Below are 27106 nucleotides of genomic sequence, written 5' to 3'. Positions count from 1 at the left end.
CACGCTCCGTCAGACCCCGCACACAGACACACCCTGCCCCACCCACAGGCCCATCCCGGCCCCGCCCACAAGAAGATCTTGTGCCTTGGTCAGTTTATAAAGTAGCTCACATGCTGAAAAAGTGTGAGCACCCCTGATCTAGGAAGTTCTTATACTTCTCCCTTCTGCTCAATCCACTCCTGGCCTTGGCTCAAAAAGCCGCAGCAAAATCTGCAACAAAAAAACCTGGGTTTCCACAACATGGGACTTCCGCCTCAAGCAACTTTTCCGCAACGTGGAGCCTTAGTCTAAGGCCCCTCGTTGCGGAAACGCAGCTTTTTTTTGTTGCTGCTCAATCCACTCCTGGCTTTAGCTCAAAAAAACGCAACAAAATCTGCAATAAAAAGGCTGTGTTTCCGCAAAGTGGAGTCTTAGGCTACGGCCCTATGCTGCAGAAAAGCTGCTTTAGGCTAAGGATAAACCTACACAGCAGATTTGCCACAGAAAATGCAGCATGCCGCACAACAAATAGACACCAAACAGTAAAGATTTTGGTTCAGATATTTTAAAGATTTCCCTACAGTATATAAAATGAAATTATACCCCATGTTCACCTTCCCTCGATCTGCCAAAGCTTCCTTGGTCCCCCTACTAATCTTTGTACAGCGTGTCTCCAGCAGACACATATTGACAGGTCATCGCTTAGAGGCCGCGTCTACAGAGGTCAGGGGGGCATCATGGTAGCACTGCCATGGAAATGTCGGGGAGGTGAATAAGATGTTTTTTTAATCTTTTCAGTGAAACTCAAGTTGAAAAATCTGCAAACAAATCCTATTGCTCTGGATTATATTGCAGATTATCTGAAGACCCGCAGCAAAACCCACAACAAATCCAATAAGGAAACACAACACAGGTCAGTTTACGTACATTCACATGTAGCTGATAATCTGCACTTTTCTAATACACAGCGTGCTCGTTCTGTTGTGGGATTGCTATGGATTACCCCAGTAACCATCATCCCTTCAGTGTATAGGAATGAAGTCCAATGTTTAGCAGTAACACGTGGATTTTGCTGCAGACTCCCCATAGATTGGCAGCCAGATTTACGGACCGACCCTTTGGATTACAGTGGTCACAGGTCACATCATATAAATGATGTCATCGATGTATTAGCAGGTTTAGGCACAGAACTTTGGAATTTGCAGAAATATTAAGACGAGTATTATAAAAATATATATATTAATAAAAAACAAAAATCTGTCCGCACAGATCCATGAGGCGAACTGCATTTATGGCTTAGGTTTTGGCAATGTCTTAAAGTCTACAAAGCGTGCATTGAAGCCGCGTGACACACGGGATTGTCCAGAGCTGATAGTCAGGCAGGCAGAACCTAAAAGCAATATAAGCCAATAATAATATTGATAAGTATCTGGTCTTGGATGGTGGCGACAGAGCGTAGTGATGCTGTCCCTGAGTCTGTCTTATATTGAAGCTGTGGTTAGATCCCATGTGGCAGCAATGTGCTTCATTAAACAGAAGACATGAAATAAAAATCATTTTATAAAAAAATAATCTGCTAGATCCATCAGCATTCCTCCGGTGCATCCCCCACATTGCTCTGCCGAGTGATCCTGGCCTTGCGGCTCTGGTGTCCTGCCTCCTGTAGGCGCTTGCTAACAAGAGCAGCTCCTTGAACCTCAGATACAGATTGAGACTTTACAGCATGTCCGGCCCGTGGGGACTCCACTGATTGCTGACTGCCAAGCTTCTTTTTGCGTCTGGATCTTCGGCGGGCAGATGATGATGAAGATGATGATGGACTATGAGTGACTGGAGAAGATGGAGAACTGCTTCTAAACACCTGCAAAATGGAGAATTATACAGCAGGTCAGGTCAGTACTGGGATGTGTATATATATATATATATATATATATATATATATATATATATATATATATATATATATATATACACACACACACACACACACACACACACACATGCCGATAACAAAGATGGTGTAGATGGTTTATATCAGCTTTGGGTCAATTGTTAGTTTCAAGTATCTTACTAGGGTAATGAAATCTGACATATACATTTGGGTGCAGCACGCTGGCTCAGTGGTTAGCACTGCAGCCTTACAGCACTGGAGTCCTGGGTTAAAATCCTGCCAAGGACAACATCTGTAAGGCGTTTGTATGTTCTCCCCGTGTTTGCGTGGGTTTCCTCCGGGTACTCCGGTTTCCTCCCACACACCAAAGACATACTGATAGGGAATGTAGATTGTGAGCCCTATATGGGACAGTGACTGTCAATATCTGTAAAGTGTTGCGGAATATGATGGCGCTATATAAGCATAATAATTAAATAATAATAATACTCTGCACATGCCATTTTCCAGGTCGGAAGACCAAACCAACAACTCCGACTTTACCTCCTGCTCTGACTCCTTCAACCATCATCAGCCAGAAGCAGAAAAAAATAGTAGTGATTGAATTGCTATGAAAGCAAATCTGTAACAAACTATGTATCTAAGTAACTGTATAGCAATAAAAATGGTATGATATCATTAAAAATAATTAACCATTTCATTTTGAAGCCGGAGTTCTTAAAGACATCTATCTATCTGTAACTAATTTCATTCTGGTTACCTGAAGCTGCCACTAGGGGCAGTATAGTAGTTTACTGCATATTGATCTATTATCAATGCATAAACATTGTGCAGGGGGCTACTAAGCCCCCAACCCTAGCAAACAAACTACAGGATAGGTGGTAAGTGTCTGATAACTGGGGATTCCACCAATCACAAGAACAAGAGTCCCATGTCCTCAATGGTCATGCATGTGTACTGCTGCTCCATTCAATCTCTATAGGATTGACAGACAGCCATGGGCCGTACTGAGCTGGAGAGGCAATGCACACGCATAACCATCTCTGCTTTCACGGGACCCTTGTGATGATCTGTAATAGCCCAGCATCAGACACTTTGCCTATCCTGTGAATAGATGATAAGAGATTGTGTGCCAATTCCCTTAAGGATGGGAGAGACAATTCACAGAGAGCTTCACACTCCAGATTACGGTCGGGCCATCTTACCCCCAGGATACAGCTATACTTCTGTGGCTATAAACAGTACTGTGTTCTAATAGGTATATGCTAGGTCTGAGATACAGGCACCATGTTGAGTATAGCAGCCCTCACCTCATCCAGATATGGGTTCTCCTCCACCAATGCAGAATTCTTTTGGTATGAGTCTGTCTTGGTTAGTCCACCTTCTTGGACTTCTGCGTCCTGCTGCTCTGCTGGATGAAAATCCTCTTCTTGGTCCATAAAACTCTCCTTTCTTTCCAATAAGCTGTCATCCATGGACGATACACTGTCCAGATGTTCTGATGCGCTCTCCTGACCTTCAGATACAGTGTCCAGCTTTTCCAGGTGTCCATTATCTTCACACTTGGTCCTCTCCTCTGGTCCAGTGTCTGTTACTTCCATCTCACTGATGGATCTCATGAGAGCTCGCAAGTTCATTTTCCTCTGTCTAACATTGAGTGATACAGTAGAAGACCCTGGCAGAGGTTCTGGAGGACTTGACAATTCTGGGGGTGGTGGGGGTGTCGAGCTTGGGTCCCACAGATGACTGTGTCGTTGTTTGCTATAAGAAATAGGGTAACAGAAGTCGTAAGTTAGGAAAAAGACTTTTATTTTGACTATTATGCAGGCACTGAGAATAGCCATTAAAGGGGTATTCCTATCATAAAGTGACAGCGTGCCACTAGGATAGGTCCTCTACCCAGCTGTATTTAAAGGGAAACTCTCACCCCCTTTACAGCCCCTAAACTCAAGAAGCCACACTGCTTGAGTGAGTGATGTCGCCCCTATGTTCCTGGGATTATTGGGGTTCTAGTGGTCATACCCCCTAGCATATAGTCATAGCAAATGCCATCATTTTATGTTTGTGGGCTGTAACCAGGAAGATCAGGAGCCGTAAACACAAAATGTTCACGCACAATTTTTTTTAGATTTTTCGCACAACTTGGCCGTAGCTTTATGGGGTTTTTCCTTCTTCAGGATCAATCCTGAATCATCTGCTTTTCCTTAATACACACTCTCTCCCTTTCACGAACTTAACATGGTGGACAAATGTCTATTATTAAGTGCAATAACAGTCCAAGCATGTATTATTTCATGAAGAACGACATGTACCTTCTATGTGACCGCTGATCCGTTCAGACGGGGAATGCGCAATTTCAGTTTCGGAGTTAGACTCCATTTAGTCAATATGGCAATACAGTGGTTTTTTACATATTCCTCACCTTGCTCCTAGAATGCCCTGGTATGTCTGAAGCTGTCGGAGAAATCCACTATTCGGTTGCACAATGCTCCTTCTTTCCTTAACATGTTTTAAAGCGTCTTCAAGCGACCACTCATACTCCTTCATGGCGTAAGCTATAACCGTGGAGGCGGAACGAGAGACGCCCATCTTACAGTGTACCAGGGCACGGGTGCCTTGTCGTCTGTAAAGACAAAGGGGACAGCTAGTTTTAACCTACCTCACAGAGAATCCGTGGTACCTAGGGGCAGGTTTACTCAACAAGACCTATCAGAGGGTGTTTAATCCTAAAGGGACTCTAGCAAAAGAAAATCTGATGGGTCGGATGGAAAATTCACCACGTGAGATGGGACCATGAGAGATGACCTAACAAGGGTAAGTCTGTGGCTGCTAATCCTAAGCCACGTGACCATACCACAGACCTAACCCTCTTAGTCTCCACTTGATGAACCCAAGAAGGCTGATTTATCCACATACTGTGCCGTGGGTACGGATGTTCTCACAACCGTGCGTATTTTAGGACCTCTCATAGGCCTAACAACCAGATCACCATGACAAACTTGTATAGGCCACCATTAAAGCTCACTGCATATGGATGTATTCTGTTCCTATTGAGTGCAATACTAACCATATAAACCCAAACACACCAGTGGTGGCTGCGTAAGGCCATAAAGAGAGTTCCCTAGTAAAGAACTGTGAACCTAAAGCTGCAATGCTTGGATATTACAAGGAGTTTACAGAGTCCAATATGTCACCCAAACTAGTAGTGCTGTGTAGGGCCCTACAATATCAGCATTGTACATGGTTATCAAATAAATCAAATCAAATCAAATCGGCTTTAATGGCACGGCCGAATGGATATTTGGCATTGCCAAAGCTAGTAAAGTGGGGAAGGGGGGAGTTGGAGTCGAGCGGGAGAGTATGGGTTGTGGCTGATTTGGGGTATAACAGTCCGTGGAGTCTCATCTTCCTCTTAGTTGGTGACCGCTATATGGGGGTGGGGGGGTTTGGGGTATAACAGTCCGTGGAGTCTCATCTTCCTCTTAGTTGGTGACAGCTGTATGGGGGGTGGTTTGGGGTATAACAGTCCGTGGAGTCTCATCTTCCTCTTAGTTGGTGACCGCTATATGAGGGGGTGGGGTGGGTGGTTTGGGGTATAACAGTCCGTGGAGTCTCAATAAAATTACGGACTATAACTAAATTATAAACTCTAGTGAACAGATTTTTGGAGATGAGAGACAGAAATTTTGGAGTCAGGAAGAAATTTTTACCATTATATGGTGTAATTGTCGTCTGTGTTCTTGGGGTGTTTGCCTTCCTCTCGATCAACGCTAAGGATTATAGGTAACTTGGACCTGCCTCTTTATTCAACCTTATAAACGATATATCTTTTTATGGATATGCAAACCAGCCTGCAAGTGCAATGGTGCGGGACTAATTCGCTTGGTTCACCTACCGTGACAAGGGCAGAAGCTGAAAATGTTGTTTACTGGCAAAGGGGCAGCAGTTCCAGATGGGGCACTTGCAGATGTGTGTAGGCAAATCCAGTCCGAAACCACTTGCAGGTCAAGCTACATACGGTTCTACTGGATACTGTCCACCACCGTCAATCCAAACTTAACTTACATATAGAAGGCCAAAAACAGTTTATCCTTCACTCTATAGATTCTGTCATTGGTACTAAACCTCAAAACATAAAAAGTCTATGGAGAAGAGAGGGGAGGAAGAGGCAGCTGATTTATTGCCTCAGTAAGAGAACCCCCTACCACGGTACATAGTGTAGCAGAATTTAGCAGAAGCATCAGCCTCCTCCTCCCCCCTCCACATAGCTCTATGTTAGTAGTAACGCTAAATAAAAGCAGGAATGAGGACCACAGCCTGAGAAATGCAGAAGGAAGCATTTTTTTTCTTTAATAAGATAAATTGCAACGTTTATACTTATACTCACACTTGTAGTCACTTGTGAAAAGCAGTTTTAGGATTTTAGGAATGCTTTAAAGGGATCCTATCACTCACACACAATTTTTTCTAGGTACCACGTTGGAATAGCCTTAAGAAAGGCTATTCTTCTCCTACCTTTCGTTGTCTTCTCCACACCGCTGTTCACCTACAATCCCAGTTTTTCTCGGTATGCAAATTAGCTCTCTCGAGTACTGAGGGCGGGCCCCAGCGCTCAAACAGCACTGGGGGTGTCCCCAATGCTGCGAAAGAACTCTCTCCAGCGCCGCCTCCATCTTCGTCAGCAGCATCCTCTTCTTCCGGCGGTGGCTTGTAAGTTCTAGGACTCGGGCCTTGAGCAGAGCAGACTGCACATGCCCACAGGCCACGAGAAAATGCACAGTATTGTAAGCGGCCATTTTCTCGTGGCCTGTGGGCATGCGCAGTCTGCTCTGCCCAAGGCCCAAGGCCTAGAAGTCGGAAACCTGCACTGTAAGAAGAGGACGCTGCTGACAAACATGGAGACGTCACTGGAAGGAGTTCTTGTGCAGCATTGGGGACGCCCCCAGTGCTGTTTGAGTGCTGGGGCCCACCTCCAGTGCTGCGAGAAAGATAATTTGCATACCGAGAAAAACTGGGATTGTAGGCGAAAGGCGGCGCGGAGAAGACGACGAAAGGTAGGAGAAGAATAGCCTTTCTTAAGGGTATTCTGACGTGGTACCTAGGAAAAAATAGTGTGTGAGTGATAGCATCCCTTTAAAGAAGTAGATGTGCAATGACACTCCTTAGAGGGCTCTTGTGGACACTAAAACCTAAGAAAGTGAATTCTGCACTGGATAGCACATTTACCATTTACATAAAATTATAGAGTAAATCATGATCATGACAGCTAATGCTAGAAACAAGACAAATCACAGCACCAAGACGGCAAGAACAAGGTCAAACCCTGTGGAGGAGCAGCAGGTAAGGCAGCAGACAAGAACTGATCCCATGACAGGCAGACGTCAATATCAGGAAAGCAGGATGCAGGAATATAGCAGCAGCGGGAGCCATGGCCTCCCTGACAGGGAGCATGGTTGATATAGCCAATGACACTACAGCAGTGATGGGAATGTCCAACTGAGAAAGTGAAGAATAAAAAAAGCAACCAGAGATTGTTGTGTATGACCAGAATACGAGCATTAACCAAGCCCCAGTATTCAGCGAGAGCAGACGGCTCACTCCGTACACCCCCAGGGCCGGTTACTCCATATTAATCTTATTTGCGCATTATCACCAGCAGGAATGTATGCCTTGGCCCAAGTTTTGTTTTTTTTAAATGCCAGACCAGCTGGCCAAGCATTATGGCTGCCGTATCGCTCTAGCAGCTCGGTCTTCTTCCTGACCTACTAGCACTGCTGCGTCTGCACTGACAAATGCTCACATGCCGCTTCAGTGGTGCTAGAGAGAAAGGAGAGAAAGCTGCTGGAGCCTGTCAGTACGACCAGAAGGACTCTGCAGGTCAGAGCCGTCTCTATATACAGAGTACTTATCGCCTTCCCGGGGGTCAACCCAACAGTGATCCACAGTAAGGTATCAGGTAACCATCTGAATCATCAGAAAGTGTTCGCACCGCTGAGTCGAGAGACAACTTGTTGTGGACGATGGTGATATACAATCAGGAAGGTACTGATCACCGACTGAGAAGAAGTGGACAATACCGTTTGTCTCCAAATGTAAGAGAATAAACCCCCCTGGGATAATCCTGCACACACCCCGGATGGCCAGTGAATGGGACCAGTTTACAGCTCTACCCTCATACACAGAGTAGTTTCTGATGTCATATTGATGACATGTACAAGTGTTAAAGTTCTCTGCAAGATATGTTATCAATCAGCCAATCTGAGGTCAAAGAACATGTAATAAGTCCACAATTCTCTGTTACTGTCCTACTAAAGGGCTTTGTCGCTGGGATGATGTGACATTATAATGGATGAGATGTTCTTGTGTACAGAGTAGATTGCAGAGTGTGAGGAAGTATCAGAGGCTTATAAAACATCACTTAATCCTTTATTTTTCACAGGAGCTACTTTTAGAAAGCTGCTAGTAAGTGATGGCCCATGGCTGGGATATGTCATCACCGCAGACCAGAGGGTTCTCCCTGCAAAGTCATCCAATACGTGCACAGAGCAAAAATCAATGGCAGCGGCCAGGCTCATCCATCAGTCTAAACACTACTGCAATGCCTCGGGTCTGTGCCAGTCGCTATATTGGCTGCCTATTCAATATAGAATACAATATAAGCGTATCAGCCTCCTCCACAAGTCTCTCCATACTGCTGCACCTCCCTACATTTCCTCCCTCATCTTGGTCTATCGCCCAACTCGTGCTCTCCACTCACTCAATGACCTAAGACTAACCACTCCGTAGACCTCATCTTTGGTTTTTTTATTTAAATCGGCACGCTGAACAAAAAAGGTTGTCTACCCCTGCAATATAAAGTTATCACCCTCCTCCACAATGCTGCACCTCCCTACATTATCTCCCTCATCTCTGTCTACCGCAAAACCCGTGTTTTCCGTTCTCTCAATGACCTAACACTTACAACCTCCCACGCTCGTATACAAGACTTCTCCCGAGCTGCACCACTTCTCTGGAATGCTCTACCCCGGACAATCAGATTAACTCCCAATTTTTACAGCTTCAAGCAAACTAAAGACACATCTCTTCAGACAGGCCTATCACAATTCCTAATGTAAAACCTTCTTCAGTTAGAATGCCTAAAACAAACCCTCCTCTGTTTACGCTCCCACATTACCCCACAGGATAATATGATGCTGATGGCTCATACAGCTTTATTTCTGTCTATCTCATAAATAGATGGATAAATAGATACCTTCCGTATCACCCCAGTTAACTCTTGTGTCACCTCACAGATTGCAAACTCTTGCGAATAGGGCCCTCAGTCCTATTACTCTATAATGACCCATTTTGTCTGTACTCTAACCCTAAAAATTGTCCCGTGCTGCGGAATAGCTCGGCGCTATATAAATAAAATGTATAATAATTATAATAATTCTCTGCCCACAGAGACTCTGCAAGACTTTGTCGGAGACGTCATCTTCATCATACAAGAGATGGCAGGCTGGCTCAGCAGAACATCTGGAGGGTAAAGTAACACCTAGTGCTATTGTGGGATCCGATCTACATACAGAGTAGTAGCTTTCTCTTTCTATAAGGTATATGTCACTGTTTGGGAGGAATCAGTTTAGAAAGGTTTTTTCCTAACATACATTGCGGTGGTAATGACCTATAGATGTACAACCTGGTGACAATATGGCCACCCCAGGAAGGAATAAAAGAAATAAATGCATGAAAATAAATAATTACAACATTAAATAGAGAACAAACATTATTTATTATCTATAGACTTTCATTTCAATTTTATCAATTAGATTTAATACAAGGTCAAATTCCCTTTAAAGCTTTTATGGACAACCTTCAGGTGTCCACTGTGCATCCTTCCTACAGTGTTGGCCAAAAGTATTGGCCCCCCTGCAATTCTGTCAGATAATACTCGTGTTCTTCCAGATAATGATTACAAGCACAAACTCTTTGGTAATATCTTCATTTATTTTGCTTGCAATGAAAAAACACAAAAGAGAATGAAAAGAAAGTCAAATCATTGATCATTTTACACAACACTCCAAAAATGGGCTGGACAGAAGTATTGGCGCCCTCAGCCTAATACTTGGTAGCACAACCTTTAGACACAATAACTGCGCACAACCGCTTCTGGTAACCAGCAATGAGTTTCTTACAAGGCTCTGCTGGAATTTTAGACCATTCTTCTTTGGCAAACTGCTCCAGGTCCCCCCTGAGAGGTGAAGGGGGCCTTCTCCAAACTGCCATCAAGAGATCTCTCCTCCTCCCCCACAGGTGTTCTATGGGATTCAGGTCTGGACTCATTGCTGGCCACTTTACAAGTCTCCAGTGCTTTCTCTCACCACCATTTTCTAGTGCTTTTTGAAGTGTGTTTTGGGTCATTGTCCTGCTGGAAGACCCCTGACCTCTGAGGGAGACCCGGCTTTCTCACACTGGGCCCTACATGATGCTGCACAATGTGTTGGTCGTCTTCAGACTTCATAATGCCATGCACACGGTCAAGCAGTCCAGTGCCAGAGGCAGCAAAGCAACCCCAAAACATCAGGGACCTCCACCATGTGTGACTGTAGGGACCGTGTACTTTTCTTTGAAGGCCTCTTTTTTTTCCCTGTAAACTCTATGTTGATGCCTTTTCCTACTTTTGTCTCATCTGACCAGAGAACATTCTTCCAAAACGTTTTTGGCTTTCTCAGGTAAGTTTTGGCAAACTCCAGCCTGGCTTTTTTATGTCTCTGGGTAAGAAGTGGGGTCTTCCTGGGTCTCCTACCATACAGTCCCTGACAGATAGTACGGGGTGACACTGCTGTACCCTCGGACTGTAGGGCAGCTTGGACTTGTTTGGATGTTAGTCGAGGTTCTTTATCCACCATCCGCACAATCTTGCGTTGAAATCTCTCGTCAATTTTTCTTTTCCGTCCACATCTAGGGAGGTTAGCCACAGGGCCATGGGCTTTACACTTCTTGATGACACTGCGCACGGTAGACACAGGAACATTCAGGTCTTTGTAGATGGACTTGTAGCCTTGAGATTGCTCATGCTTCCTCACAATTTTGCTTCTCAAGTCCTCAGACAGTTCTTTGGTCTTCTTTCTTTTCTCTATGCTCAATGTGGTACACACAAGGACACAGGACAGAGGTTGAGTCAACTGTAATCCATTTCAACTGGCTGCAAGTGTGATTTAGTTATTTCCACCACCTGTTAGGTGCCTCAGGTAAGTAACAGGTGCTGTTAATTACACAAATTAGAGAAGCATCACATGATTTTTCAAACAGTGCTAATACTTTTGTCCACCCCCGTTTTTATGTTTGGTGTGGAATTATATCCAATTTGGCTTTTTGATAATTCTTTTTGTGTTTTTCCATTGAAGACAAATTAAATGAAGATAATAATACCAAAGAATTTGTGATTGCAATCATTTTCTGGTAGAAAAAAAAAAAAGAGTATTACCTGACAGAAATGCAGGGGTGCCAGTACTTTTGGGAAATATATAGGAAACTCTTATACTTCTACCTTCTGCTCAATCCACTCCTGGTTTTGGCTCCAAAAAAATGCAGAAAAATCTGCAACATGGGTCCTCAGCCTAAAGTCGTTTTCCAAACTTATTGATAACCTTTAGAATAGGTCATCAATTGAAGATCAGCAGAGATCCAACACTAGGGCAGCCACCGATCAGCTGTTTAAAGGGGCAGCAGTGCTTCAAGAGTGCAGCTTCCACTTCACAGGCCAAGTGACATCACGTTCATCGATCACATGGTCTGTTCACAGTTCAGTCCCATTCAAGTGAATGGAGCCGAGTTGTGCTACCAAGCACAGCTGCTATAAATTGTACAGAGCTGTGCTTGGTTTTGTGTGCAGAAGTTCTGAATGTGTAGTCTCTTCAAACAGCTGATCATAAAGGATAAGTTACAAATTGATAAGCCTGGAAAGCCCATCTAAAGAGAAGAGTTGTAAGGGATTAATGGATGCTTTTACTGGAAATATCATGCGTATATATATCTAACCAACAATGATAACTAAGCGGGAAAACATTCATTTTAAAAAGAACCATCTCCACCTCTTAAAAGAATATGGGCAGATTTAATATGCCTTCAATGTCAGGTTTTCTGATATCTCTGATGCACTTTTTTTTTTTTTTGCGCAAACTGTGGCCATATGCACCACTTTCCTGAAAAGGGGGCATGCAGGGGATGGGCCATGTACTGGTGTAGATTTCTCTAGAGGCAGGCTTAAAGACCAGGGCTCATGGATCATGAAAAGTGAAGTATAAAACGTCAGTCTTCAGAAATCTGCCAGTAATTTTGAGGTCCGACACTGTACAAAGTAATTTCAAGTTTCTTGGTCACAAACAGAAAAGTGAGAGAACCCTGTGCAAGACCTACAAAGAATCCCAGGGCTGTTTGTACACTAAGCTCACTGCTAGGGCACAACATGGTTGGGGCAGCAGGTTGAACTAGTGAAAGCTCCAGACTGTAGGATTATTTCTCAGTCTGGCCATACACTTTAGACTTATATGAACCAAGCAATATAAACAGTTCAGAGTATCTATGGTACGGATAGGAAAAGGGAATAAAGATGTGGGCAGACACCTCTGTTGGGACTTATATACCCTTACAACAAAAGGAATGGGCATGTTGAAAGCCAACTGCCTGCTCATCTCATCTCCCATTGTAAACTATTAAAGCCAATAGGTATAGATGTTACTGTATGATACCTGGAATAGGCCTCCATTGGAGGGATGCCTTAGACCTCTTCCCAGAATTTACGTCATATAAAGGTGAAAATAAGCATATACTGTATATTGGATGTCAGCATGCCAGATCTTTTGCCCCCACAGGAGGGAAGATGCTGTCTGTCAGTTATCCCTATTGGAAAGACATGCACAGCTGACCAGATCCTTGAATGCTATGATGAGTTGCGAGTATGGCCCACTATATACATCCAATGTATGCTGCTATATAGAAGAACATATGCCAAAAGTCCCTATTGCTGATCCCGCCAGATTTTCAAAATGTGACATACCCATTGCTGGAGAGATGATTCAAGTGCCTTTTAGATGTCTGGTTTTCCAACGTCAACCATAATGACAAACTACTTCTCAGAGCTTCCTCCACAATGATGGATATTGTATGTACTATAGGAATGATCTGCCATTGCCAGTTACATGAGATCATATCTGCAGGTCTACAGCAGACATAGGAGGTGGGTGCTGGCATTGTCCTACCTGGCAGCGGAGATAAAGCTGTGCGTCTCCTTCCAGTATGGTAACAGGTTGGTGCTCTCTTCATCCAGGACGCGGATGTTTAAATAGGTGAAGGTCTCAGGGAAAAAGTTATCAATTTCACGAGTGACGTTTAGTATGTGAGTGACCCTGAAAAAAACATAAAATAAAGGCTATTTTAGATCCTATATTATATATAGGACATGCAGTACTACACTCAAAAAATAAATGGCTGATGCAGGTTTAATTCCGAAGATAACTGTAGTTATAGAAAACACCGCGACATGTCCGATATTCTTCCTGGGTGTTCATATTAATTATGTTGGTCAGATCCGTCCCTGTACACTCCTACACTGTCTATGATCCGCTGCTGACAAATGGAATGGCAACACCCAATTGAAATATTCCAGGTGGAACATTAGAGGAATCGAAATCTACAAAAATATTCTCCAAGACTGTTATTTCGTGGGCATAACACGTATTTACTAAGACAGACAAGTCACCGGGTCCATTAAGCACCTCCTGAGAAGAATGGATACTGTACATTAGAAATTCACGACAAGCCCTGCTGAGAATCAGTTAGTGGAACCTACATGGCCTAAATATCCCGGTTTTTCAATATATAGTCCTTAAAGGTGTCCTTAGGGTAGGTCATCACTATTAGATCTGCGGGAGTCCAACGCCCAGGACCTCTGCAGATCAGCGGCGCACTTGGTATTGTTTACATATTTATGGGGCAGGTTATGCAGCCATTTAAGACATATGAGATGGTTTACAAAAACATACCTGTTTTTCAGAAGTTCTTCCAAATTTGAGGCATTCCACTCTGAGCCCTAAAACAGATGAATACGAAAGAAAAGAATTACACACCCAACAGCAGAAGCTACACAGAACCTATACACAGTCCAGTCATATTAATGTGACCACCGCCAACGTTAAATAACCATTCGCAGAAGGCACGTGTCATCAGCCATCTGGGTGCACTCATCATTGTGGAAGGCACGATGGATCAACACAAGTAAGCATCTATCCTTGCAGACCATGTTCACCCCTACATGCAAATTGTTTTACCTCAGGATGATGGCATCTACCAGCAGGACAATGCGACGTGTCATAAAGCTCGCAGTGTATGTGCGTGGTTCAAGGAGCACCAGGATGAGTTTACCGTACTCCCTTGGCCAGAAAATTCCCCAGACTTGAACCCAATCGAGAATCTGTGGGGCCAACTCTATTGGGTTGTTCACGCCATGGATGCTCAACCGCGTAACCTAGCGCAGCTAGCGACGGCAATGGAGTCGGCATGGCTCAACATCCCAGTGATCATCATCACATCCCCTCTCTTCCTGCACGTCTCGCAGTGGTCAGCTATGTGACTGGACTGTGTAATACAGTATAGAAATTCCCCCCAACATGCCTACCCAAACACTTTAGCCCCTTCAAACAGCTGATCGGCTAGGGGCCCAGGTGTTGGACCCCTGACGATCTGTAATTTAAGTACCACTGCACTGTCAGAGGGGCCGGCCTTACAGCTCTGCATGATCGCCGAGCTCTGAGGAATGCCCGCCCCTGACAGTACAAAGCTAAGGAAGAGTACCGTCAAGGGGGCATTCCTCACAGCTCAGTGATGACGCTGAGCTGTAAGGCCGGCCCCTCTGACAGTGCAGGGATGTCAGTGCCACTACTTACAGGGCACATACTGTCAGCTTTATTTCAGTGCGAAAGAGTGAGGAGCTGAGCCAGGACTATCAGTATATCTCCCACATGTTGGACCATACAACAATGCTTCTGGTGTCATATGAAGCAGGAAATTCTTAGACTTCTTTTGTAACACCAGTTGCAGGTCTTGCTTTAAAATTTCCAAAGGATCATCATTTGAGAGAACAGTCAGGATTGCGATATTTGTATACAGCTGCTCACAATTCTGACTTTATGGTCAGCTGTGCTCGAGATATAACTATTTGGAGTGACCCCCTCTCTAGCCTCAGCTCCCCTGCTTTATACAAGAACCCCCCACCTGTACACCTAGTGAACAAATCTCAGTACTTTAGCAGTGTACAGATCTCAGCTCCTAATAGAGAAGACAAATAAAAAAGTGCAGGAAATGAGCTAGAACTTGCTAAGAAAGTGAATATCACAATATATTAAGGACACATCAATGAACCACCATGGGGTCCCAAATTGTTACTCGTGTATAAAACCATCCCGGAAGGCTAAAATAAATTCAGACACTTTACACATAAAACCTGCACATATCAGGCGCTAAACCTATAATAGTGCTGTGTAGGGGCCTTCAATAGTAACAGAAATATACCCTTAATGTCATAACACCATGAACCGATAATCAGCTTTATATGGCTATGCAAATAAGCCCCAATAGCGGGCCTGACTTACCACAAAGGACTCCAGAGGCTGAAAGGATGGTGATTTCAGATTGTGTCTGTCTATAGGTAAGTCTTGTAAATCAATGAACTTTCCAGTACATTTGTATATACATAAAAAGATGATTATCTCTGCATTGCTTCAATGGTTTTGACCACAGAGGCAAGTTTGTGCTTCTGAAGCAGAATGAAGTGTGAGATAACAATGGGCTTAAAATCTTAGGGGCAAAGAATGTTCATACATGAAACCGTACCAGATAAAGATAGGGGAAGATCTCGGAGGGTCGGTCCATCTGCGCTAGGATCATGATCATCTCATTATCAATGAACTCTGTGTAATCTTGTAGAGCACAGTGAGTATGCTGCTCCAGAGCCGTGCGCACCTGCAAGACAACAAGCACGTAGGAGGGAGGGGACACTCCATGGGAAAGGATCTGTCATCGTCACATCCCAGTTGTGGGACTCCCAGCAATCAGATTATCACCTGTCTTGTGGATAGGTCATATAATGTCATTATGGGATGACTAGTCTGAAGTACCATTACTCACCATATTCTCATTTTCCTCTCCCATTACTACTTCTTACCTGTTTGGATGTTATATTCTCCAGATCGCTCTCTCTCAAGATGTCTCGTAGCTTTCTGCGAATGATTCTCTCAGTTTCTTCCCTACATAATAAGAAAAATCAAACAAAGTAAACTTACAGAAAGTGTCTATCAGCGGGTGTTACTAATGTCTGCTTTATTATAGTCACAGCTTAGTCCAGATTCACACAACATGGTAGAAAACAGTTTTGCTCCCTAGAGACGCCCCCCCATTTTCATGGATCCCTCTTACATTTTAGTATTGAGAGATCTGTGAAAATGGCAATCCTATTAATATTATAAATGTTTGTGAGTTTGGATGTTTGTGGGTTTGTGAGTTTGGATGTTTGTTACTCAATCACACCCGAACGGCTGATTGGATTTCTTAGAAATTTCACACACACCTACATATTGGCCAGGAAGGGGTAATAGGCTACTTTAAAGTGTGTCACTTACCCCAAAACGCAACCGCGACCCTCAAAAGTTGTCTCCGGCTTCACGTCGCCCCTGCCATGACGTCAACGCAGGTTGTTACATGCAGCTCCTATTGGTGCATGGCGGTGTGTGGGCGGGATAGAGAGACAGGTCAGCGACCTCATGGGTTAACGCCAATATGTGAGCGTGGCCAGCACGCACGGACACTTCACTCAATATGGCGGCGTCTCCACCACACAGCCACCCGTGCACGGTCTTCCCAGCGCTGACATGCCGCCTGGCCACACACTCCCCCCATGCTAGCATAAAATGCAGCAGTGCGAACACGCCTCCAGCCCTGAGCCGCCCGTACCCGGGTCCTGTGCAAACCACAACATAGACGTCTTGCCAAACTCCCCACTGCTGCCGGCTCATGTTGCGGTCACCATACGCAGACCTCACCAGCAACTACAAGGTGAGTACTGCGACTTCTGTCAACGGCATGTTCCTTGGGGTGGGGGTGGGTTCAACAGTTGGTGTGTTGGGTGGGGGGGGTTCAAGTGTTGATTGGGGAGGGGGGTTGGGAGCAGAGAGCTGAGGGTGAGTAGGGGGGGAGGCTGATTCCACAGGTTAAATGGGGGTGTGGGAGGATCACTGGTGCCACGGGTGGGTAGTGGTGGGCACAAGGCTGGCAATGTGCAAGGTGACTGAAGGCTCTAAAGGGGGGAGGAGGCGCGGGTGGGAGGTAAGGGGGAGGGGGGCCGAGGGCGCATTTAGGTAGTTAGGAGGGAGCCGGGGAAACAGCAGCGGGGCTGTGGGGTCCCCCCCACACCAGGGTGTGGGAGAGGCCCACAGCGGCCGCAAGGAAAGGGGCGTTGGGGACAACGGGCCGCGCAAGGGAGGGGGGTTTGCGGACGAAGTCGCGGGTACAGCTAGTAACCTATTTTTTTAATGGTTTATTAAAATGTCATGTGAATATCCCCCCATTCGTAGTATAACCCATGTAAGGGAGGAATCGCTATCTCACACCTTGGAAGGGTCACTGGAAGGTTTTATAGCGGAAGAAATGACAGAACTTTTGTTTCTTCTTTTCTGTCTTCCTGCTGCCGCTTGCATCCCCTCGCCTCACACCCCTTCCTTACACAGACATAGAATCAGGAAGTAAAACTTCTTGAAATTCTCACTCACTTCTAAGATGCTGCTCTCTAAATGTTACACCCCACATCTTGTTATTTCTTACCTCTCCGGGGTGGTGGGATCTTTCCGTGTAGATTCGATGTCTGATGTGGCTGTCCACGCATGAATACATCCCTGGGGTGAACGGTGATGATCCTGGTAATACACCAACCCAGGACATAGACTAGCACCCGGAATATAGTTATGTACTTCTGCAGCCTCACAGGCTTTATGCAGCATCTGGAGCAGTGCCCTGCAATGCAATACAACTAGCTGATTATATAAGGGCAGTATGCAATACCCAAGTCAGTAGCTGCCTGAATTATGTACTCACCACATGGTTTGTACAGATATAGGTTTAAACGCCCTGACGTCCATCCCAAATGTAACACTGAACCCCCTGGAAACATAAAGCAGAAGGTAAATTAGCTAGAGTTTCTGAGCCACAACCCCATCCTGGTAGTGTACTCACCCATCTCCATCTAGGAAGACCTGAGTATTGCTCCACACTGGCAGGACACTCCCAATCGTGCAAACATTGGATCTATCAGACAAGAACATGAAACATCATAGATATGGCTGTAGTGCGACCCGTATAACATATTGCTGTAACAACCCATGTCCTGCAGGTTTTTCGGTGAACTATCATCAAACTTTTGGTGGTTATCGGTGATAATAAAGCCAACGGCCCGGACCTAAAGCAGTGAGAGCAGTATACCACATAGGTCACGTCTTCCTATACAGAGGTTTTACAGTATGGCAAGAGAGTTATTCGCTACCAAGTACCACTCTGTAATTCTCAGTTAAGTTGCAAGAGGGCCAAGTATCATTAACACCGCTGAATTCTGCCATTTTTTAGCCAACAAATCGTTCCGTATATACAGTTAGAAAGTATCAACAGAGAGTCTTACCCATCATGGGCAAAATCCACACCTAGTAGAATTGTCTGTTCTTCTGTAGATCTTCCCTTGGAGGAAACCACAACCAGATATCTAGTAAGACACGACCGCACGGGCTCCAGACGGACAGCCTGTTGGGAAAAGATAAGCAGGACTTCAGATGCTAAGGAGGATGAAAAAAGATTTACTTCTAGAAAATGCACCCAAACATTGTAAATGATATTTGCGGAAGATAATGTTTATATACAGTATATTCAGTGTATATTTCTAGGAATATCATCTGTGTTATCAGATATACACCTTGTATTAAGATGGCACGTTGCTCATAGAGACGTAATGTAAATGATCTGATCACTGTATGTGCAGATGGCAAGATCTGGGAGTTCTTACAAGTGACAACCAAGTGATTCGAGGATGGACAGTATTAGACTTGGACAGCATCCTGACTGCAAGATTTGTGAGTCATGTGCATGGCTTCCAGTAGTCTGGAGCTGTAATATAACAAAGATTTCTATGGGGCCTTACCCGACATCCATCTAACTCAAATTTCATATGGAGACATATGAAAAAATATTATGGCCTTGTCATCAAATGACTTTTTATGGAGCTAATTTCTCATACACTATCACGTCCCATATATCTGCACAAACATTTGTGACTTTGTGTCAAGTTATGCCGCATTCAACTCTTTTATGAACAGTGGATGGGCCTTTACCATTAGGATCACGGCCCAGCAAATGTCCTGGCATAGATTTAAGTTTCTGGAACAAGGAGAGCCGAGATGTGTCCGATTTTTTTTTCCAACTGTTTTTATTAAAGTTTTTCATAAAAAAGACAAACAGAAATAGTCATACCCTAACAATGCAGCACAGCCGTGAGCAGATGACATAGTCAACTAAAGACATTTTGCGCACTCAGACCTGCTGGGTCAAATGCCTGCCTGAGCACAGTACATGTCCCATAGGGACCACTCATTCCATGGCCTATTAGTCCATCGTCCTAAAATATCCTGCTTGTGACGGCGCAATACTAGTTGTCGAGCTGGCTGTAAAGGGAAAAGAAAGTCAAAGAAGAGTAAATGGAAGTTAAAGTGGACATTTCACCACCTCCAAGTCCTGTTCTTCACGTTGTTTAATTACTTCTGCGCTGATTCTGACACAGTAGGCCCCGCTATTCCTGAGCAATCTGTGCAGTTAGTTTTGATGCCTGATATACTATTTAGGCTCCTCACTGTCAGGGGGACGGTGTCAGACAAAGGAGGTGATTCTGAGCTCTGACACCTCTGGAGCTCGGAAACACACCCCCTGCCTGACATTACAGAGCTTGAATTGTACATCAGAAACCAAAACTAACTGCACCTGTTGCTCATGAACGGTGGAAGCTGGAAGAAAAAGTCCAACGGTGCTGGAACTTCACTTGGTGGAGGAGGTGAAAGGTTCTCTTTAACTGAAGTAATAGGCCACACTCTATCCATATTTTATTGGTGAGGGCTGTAGGCCCCAACAAACGTTGGGATGTAGCGTTAGGACTTGGCACCCACAGGAATGAGCTAGGATGAAATGTGCTAGTTATAGCTTCAGCCCCCCTATCCATCGATTCTAGGCCTGCAAAGGTGACCAGGACATATGGCATAAGTGAGCAGCATAACAGTACAAGGCGTAGTCTATAAGGGAACTTTGAGCGTATGGAAGTCTTGTTAAAGAAATATGAGCAAGGAGAGATTGAAATAAATAATGACTACATGATCTAAGGGCTCATTCACACGGGGCAAGAGGGGGTGGATTTTGGCGCTGAATCCACCCCTTCACAATAGAGATCTATGCAGACCGCTAGCTTCCTTTTTTCCGTGAGTGGTATGTCCCCGCTTACGGGAAAAAAAAAGTGAGATGCCCTTCCTTCAGGCGGATTTCGCAGTTGATTCAGTCACAGCGTCCGCCTTGTGGCAGCACCCTCTGGACTAGGCCCATTCATTTGGGCCTACTCCGGAGTGGGAAGCAGCAGCAGCGGCAGACGCATTTTGGTCCAATTCTGACGCGGCTTCCCGCGTCAAAATCAGGACCAAAATACGCCATCCCGTGCCCCGTGTGAATGGGGCCTAAGATTGAGGAATACAAGAGTCACCATCTAGTTCTTATCATTATCTACATTAGCACAAGCAATAAGCAAAAAAAAATTGCTGGTTTAGAGGGTGGCAGCTGTATCCAACCCTCTGGCCCCTGCAGCAGATGGGTCACCCCTTGGGCTTTCAAAAATGCTTTTTAAAGAGGACCTTTCAACGATTTGGGCACAGGCAGTGCTATATACTGCTGGAAAGCTGACAGTGCGCTGAATTCAGCACACTGTTGGCTTTCCCGATCTGTGCCCCGGGTGAAGAGCTATCGGTCCCATTACCGTAGCTCTTTACAGTCAGAAGGGCGTTCCTGACAGTCTGTCAGGAACGTCCTTCTCCATAGCAGTGCCTATCATGCTGTACAGTGTGAGCAGGGAGGAACGCCCCCTCCCCTCCTGATACTACTCATCTATGGACGAGCACTGTGAGCGGAGGGATGGGGACGTTCCTCCCCGCTCACACTGTACAGCACGATAGGCGCTGCTTTGAAGAAGGACGTACCTGAACTTGTAAAGAGCTACGATAGCGGTACCGATAGCGCTTTACCCGGGGCACAGATCAGGAAAGCCGATGGTGCGCTGAATTCAGCGCACTGTCGGCTTTCCAGCAGTATATAGAACTGCCTGTGCCCAAATTGGTGAAAGGTCCTCTTTAATAAGCTAATAAAAAACCTACATAATGTGAATATGTTTATGCTAATATAAAAAGCCTGTCATATCAGGTCAAATAATCAGACTGTATATGGTCACCTGTAACGCTACAATAGGAGTATAGCTGGCCATACAGTTTTATGAGCCTCCAACCATCTAGTCACCAAGAAAGTAGAGTCGGACATGTTGAAAGTTATCAAGCCCGGTCCTTATTTCCTCCAACATCTGTCACTATGGAAGAGTCAGGACACAACATACAAACTAGACTCTAGTGTATATGTCCTGACTCTTCCATGGTGGCAGATATTGGAGGAAATAAGGGCCAGGCTTGATAACTTTCAACATGTCCGACTCTACTTTCTCAGGGGAGATAAGCCGCTGACAGAAGTGTCTTACAGTGGTTTACTTCCCTATTTTCAACACATAAATGCTCGGTCATGTCTGGGGGGTTGAAAGGAGTGTCAGCTGAGCGGTTCCCTGACAGTTTTGGTAAGTATATGGCCAGCTTCATCCCTCTGGTCTTACTACAGATAACAGGAATAGCAATAATAATTCAGCGTAGTTGTAATATAAAGGTATGACCCGTCATGTATTCACTAACAAGGCAAGGGATCTCACCAGTTTCAGAGTGTCCTCCTCCCACAGTAGTCTAAGCATGGACTGTAGGTGGAGCTCTTGCTCACTGGGGCCTGATGTTTGGGGGGGCCCATCAATCTCTTCTGGTTCACCCTCTTCTTGTAGGAGTAAGGCAGCCCCTTTCACCATGACAAAGCTCTGCCTGTGAGGAAAAGAACACAAAAATTGAAGGACGAGAATAATGATATGCAACAAACAAGGTTATATTGGGTTTTCCAGGCTTGATAATTGATGATCTAACCTTAGAATAGGTCCCAAATTTGAAGATCAGCAGGAATTTGACACCCAGGACCCCAACCGTAGTCACAGCCTGGGACCCATGGTTTGAAGAAGCTGCAGCATTCAGGTGAGCACTGTGGCCTCTTATAGCGCAGCGCTGTATGGTTGTATAGTGGCTGTTCTTAGAATTGTAGCTCAGCCTATTCACTTGAATGAGACTGAGCTACGATTAGGCCATGGCACTGATGAACATGATGTCACACAAGGATCGGGGAGCACCACTGCCACTACAAATAGCTGTTACCCGGGTCACGAGTGTCAGAACCCCATTGATGGCCTAGATGCTGATACTGAAGTAGGAAGTGGATTGGAATCAGCGTGTTCAGCCCACATCTGTGGCTGCAACAGAAACCCAAGGCTCAACCGCAGATTTCTGCTGTGGGCTCCAGTGCAAAAACACAAATCAGATTTTTTTCTATATGTATTTTCTCCTGGGTACACGTGCCCTTTGAATGATAAAATAAATACTCTCTCACCGCCTTTGCATTCGCTTCCTCCTGCTTTTTTCATCATCCTACAAAAAAAAAATATCCATAATAAGGTTTTAGAAAGTTTTTTTTTTTGCAGATCTTACTTTACTCCAGTTAAAGGGGATGTCCAGGTTTCAACACTTAACTATGTGAAGGAAGGCTTGGAAAATAAAATGTAAAAAATCATATTAATAGCAATATTTCTACTATATATAGCGTTGTCACAGAGAACTGTGGATTAAAGTCTCTTTAGTCTCTATATCATGGCTAAGTGTGTGAGCACATCTAGATCCAGGATTTGGGGAATCTATACCACGTTATGAAGTCATATATAGGGAATTCCAACTTTATAGCCCTGTGCACAGTACATGAGCCAAGACGTGGAACATGTCTAGCAGGTTGTGCCGAATTTCTCACAAGGTGTGCACCATGGCAATAAATCTGCAGTTACTGTTTGTTCTAGTCTAGAGTCTTTTTTCGTACTATTATAGGACACTTTATCCTGCTTTAGCTTAAGTCTATGACAGATTCTTAAAAACAATGATGCCCCATTGGTGCAAATGGCAGTGTGGGCATAGTCTCGCTCATTTCCTGCAAACCTCTGTTCCCAGCATAGCTTTCATCTCACTCCTTGACGCCAATATAGCCCCTAAGACATAGACTTATGGAGAGGATTCATTGTATCACCAAACACATCCCGAGTACCCTGTTCCCTGTACTGACTACATGGATAGATGGATAGACAGACAGACAGGCAGGCAGTCAGATAGATCGGGTACTCTGATTTCCTCTGACAATCCAAAGACACGCGGATAGGGAATGTAGATTGTGAGCCCTATATGGGACAGTGACTGACAATGTCTGTAAAGCGCTGCGGAATATGATGGCGCTATATAAGGAAGCATAATAATAATAATAGATATTTCATATACAGTAGTACTCAGCATGGTTCCTTCCACCTGGACCTTAGTATGGCGATCACTCTCATTCTTGGTTTTTAACACAGCTCCCCTCTCCCCATTCCTAGGCCCCAACATGGCTTCTTTCTCCCCTTCACTGCTAAATTTATCTGTACTTACTAGCATTTTATAATCCAAAGTCTGAACTTTAAAGCCTGTCTGGGAATACCCCATGGATGTCCATTTTGGGATGCGGTTTCCATAACACCTGTCTCTTGGCATCTATGCCTGGCATCTCAGTCATTTGTTTTTTCTGCCAGTCACATGTTGCCCATGACTCGTCCTCTCTGTTCCAGTTTGATGCTGGTGACTTTTCTCCCCTTACTAGGGTTGAGCGATTGTGTTCGGAAAAGATTGGATTCCGATCGAGAAAATTTCACGATCGCCATCGGAATTCCGAACATGATCTTTTTAGGTGGGATCGAGATCGGTGGTTATTTCCCACAATGCTTTGCTACTGGCCAAGCATTGTGGGAAAAGCTAACAATGTTAGCCTTCACACTGAGTATACGCTCCGCTCATTCTGAGCGGAGTGTATACTCAGTGTGAAGGCTCCACTGCGTTTCCATAGGAATGAATGGAAGCAACCGGCACACAGCCTTAACCCCCTGCACGCCGGCTGCGTCCATTCATTTTAATGGGAGACTTACCTGCAGAGATGGCTGCTCCGATGCCCGATGTTCTTGTTCTTCTTCGCCTCGCTGCCCCTGCCTCCCAGATTAGTGTTAAAGAGCTAGGAAGAAGGCGTGGCTTGTGGCTTAGGAGAGTGTGGGCGGGTACTGGGAGGGGAAACGTGACGTCTCCCCTCCCAGTACCCGCCCACACTCTCCTAACCTGGGAGGCGGGGCAGCGAGGCGAAGAAGAACGAGAACACCGGGCACCGGACCAGCAGGTAAGTGGACACCAGGGGGGGACTAAGTAGCCAGAGGATTAAAAAAAAATCCTCTGGCTACTTAGTGATTAAAAAAAATTCACTACACAGCGTGGATTCTAACAATTAAAGCGTTCAATTGTTAGATTCCATGCTGTATAGTGAATAGGATCGTTTTTAAAATCCGATCTCCGATTAGTAAAAAAAAATCCCATTGACTTGCATTGGGATCGGAATTGGGATCGAGATCGGGTTCGAATGAAAAATGATCGGAAATCGGATTTCAAAATCGATCCTGAAAAGTCAAGATCGGCTCAACCCTACCCCTTCCACATCTCTTGCTCGCTGCAGTCCTGTGATGCGGCACAGAACGGCCTCCATATTGGTCTCACAGTATATATGTAAGGCCAATGTGTGGTCAAAGGAGTTCTCTCTAAAATATGTGCCAAAAAAAGTGGTCTGGTTGGATGGGGAGGTGTCTGCTCACAGAATGACCGCTTCAATAGAGTATAATGCTGAAAATCTCTCACTGGGGGGGGTCTTCTCTAAGGGGGGGGTCTTCTAGTGCAGTGTCACTGTATTACTATAACGTATCACAATTGTGTAATATTTATTGTATAGATAACATACAATACTAATGTGTCACTACACTACTTTGTATGACTCCAGAGGACGCCGAGCCCCCCACCCATGTGTACTTTGACCTGTTTACCTTTCGTTATCCACACATACATCACACAGGCCTACACATGATAAACTAAGGCTGACAACTGCCCCGGGCCTAGTCATTCACCCAGAGAAGGCTCGCCGCCATGTATTTCTAGTCGAGTTGAAATTCTCATACAAGTCAGGAAGATGTAATGATAGCGTACAGCAAAATACCTGATAGAACCAGGGACATACATGGCATTGACATGGGCATCAGTGCCCCCTCCTCTGGATATCACAACCTCCCCTAACACCATCAGTATGATGCCATATTACTCCCATCACTAGCCTCACCCTGCCAGCCTGGTACAATGTAACTGGGAATGCAGCATAGGAGTGGTGTGCCGTAGTCAGGATCCATTTATCACACTGACAGTAACATTACATCATGGTGGTGTGTAACGCTATATAGTCATTCAGGAGCGCTGTCTCCTGCAGCTGCACTAAATAATGCATGTATTATATGGAATGAATATTTATATATCATCAAGCACTAACACATATATACATCTATATACACTGTACTGAACTGAAACATGTAGATAATGCAGTAATAATGAAATAGAATGAAAACTGAGACGTGGCCCTCCTTCTGCACAGGGGCCCAGCAGCTACTTACCTATGGCAGGTAAGTGGCTAAGCCAATGTATTCATGGCTAACAACTACTGGTGGGTTGTTAGAGAGACGTAAGGGGGTGCGCTACTAAATAACAAGGGCCCATGACTGTTCTTACACAGGGACCCTCAATGTAGAGAGCCTACTCAATACATTACATGCATTTGTTTTACATTGATCCTATAGGTGAAGGATGCCATAACTTAGCCTCTGTTTAATGTACAAGACAGGAACTTATAGAGATCCTGTGGGGTTGTCTTCACAAAGAAGTGAGGTTACATTGTATCCACGATCACATCCAATGAGTACTCTGTTACTTGTACATACATATATACAGTATATCACATATATATGTGGCATATGGCGGTTGTAGTCCATTATCCCTCCCCACATATCCTGTTATCTTTACAGACATATATATATACATATTTATAGGATAGTTACAGTTTTAGTTTGTTGTATAGCCCTGGCATGTATATATAGCCCTGGCATGTATATACAGCACTGGCATGTATATACAGCCCTGGCATGTATATACAGCACTGGCATGTATATATAGCCCTGGCATGTATATATAACCCTGGCATATATCTATAGCCCTGGCATGTATATCACATATATATATATCCATATGATATGATGACAAGTAAGTACAGGGTGTATATATATATACCCAGCATGAAGTGTTTGCTCCCACTATTACCTGCACAGGTGTGCTGCTCGCCCCCTCCTCCAGAGAAGACAGCTGCAGGGTGACCAGCGCCATGTTGCCACCCCCTGCCCGGCTCTGCCAGTCTTGGCCGCCTCTCCCACGGACTTTCTTAATTCTCGGTGTCTTTCTTGCTTTCTTACTTTGACTGCAAAAATCAGGAAGAGAGCGATGTCCGGCCCCCTGAAGGAGGAGCCGGAGGCTGGAGAGGTATGTGAGGGGGAAGAGAGAGTCTCCGGAGAAAGTGACATGCCCCTACATGGAGGGAAGTGTGTGCAGGAGCCGGGGACAGGGCACAGGCGTGGGCAGCAGCTGACGGGAGATGCTCGGTGCCCGGTGTGCAGGCAGCCATCCTGCCTCCTCCTGTATGCCATAACACACAAGGCCTCAGGTGCTCGGAGATGTAGAGAACACACACTGCAGCTGCTGCAGAACCTCCTCGAGCAGTGGGGAGTGGTTATTGTAGCTGCTGCAGAACCTCCTTGAGAAGAGGGGAGTGGTATTGCAGCTGCTGCAGAACCTCCTTGAGAAGAGGGGA

General features: G+C 45.0%; 1 protein-coding gene across 1 annotated transcript; it reads right to left on the bottom strand.

Moving 5' to 3' along the window:
* Positions 1–526: 526 nt before the first annotated feature.
* Positions 527–26898, bottom strand: SSH3 (slingshot protein phosphatase 3). Its single transcript, XM_075288012.1, has 14 exons — positions 26563–26898; positions 22712–22749; positions 21939–22098; positions 18573–18691; positions 18134–18205; positions 17996–18061; positions 17726–17914; positions 16074–16155; positions 15743–15871; positions 13897–13943; positions 13114–13260; positions 4293–4493; positions 3181–3631; positions 527–1840 (listed from the first exon to the last, which is right to left on the bottom strand). Exons 1-14 carry the CDS (start codon positions 26623–26625, stop codon positions 1565–1567), a joined length of 2040 nt encoding a protein of 679 aa, XP_075144113.1. The 5' UTR covers positions 26626–26898; the 3' UTR covers positions 527–1564.
* Positions 26899–27106: the final 208 nt, after the last annotated feature.

This window comes from Leptodactylus fuscus, chromosome 10 (genome assembly GCF_031893055.1).
Source record: "Leptodactylus fuscus isolate aLepFus1 chromosome 10, aLepFus1.hap2, whole genome shotgun sequence".
Classification (NCBI taxonomy): Eukaryota; Metazoa; Chordata; class Amphibia; order Anura; family Leptodactylidae; genus Leptodactylus; species Leptodactylus fuscus.
This window is presented reverse-complemented; position numbering and strand designations above follow the sequence as displayed.

What these genes read in the sequence shown, in the direction of transcription:
- SSH3 (XM_075288012.1), bottom strand. Translation starts at nt 26,625, where the DNA reads ATGGCGCTGGTCACCCTGCAGCTGTCTTCTCTGGAGGAGGGGGCGAGC. An exon ending in CGAGCAGCACACCTGTGCAG is followed by an intron (nt 22,750 to 26,562) that starts GTAATAGTGGGA and finishes TTTTTTTTGTAG; the next exon opens with GATGATGAAAAAAGCAGGAG. An exon ending in AGAATATAACATCCAAACAG is followed by an intron (nt 15,872 to 16,073) that starts GTAAGAAGTAGT and finishes GTTGTCTTGCAG; the next exon opens with GTGCGCACGGCTCTGGAGCA.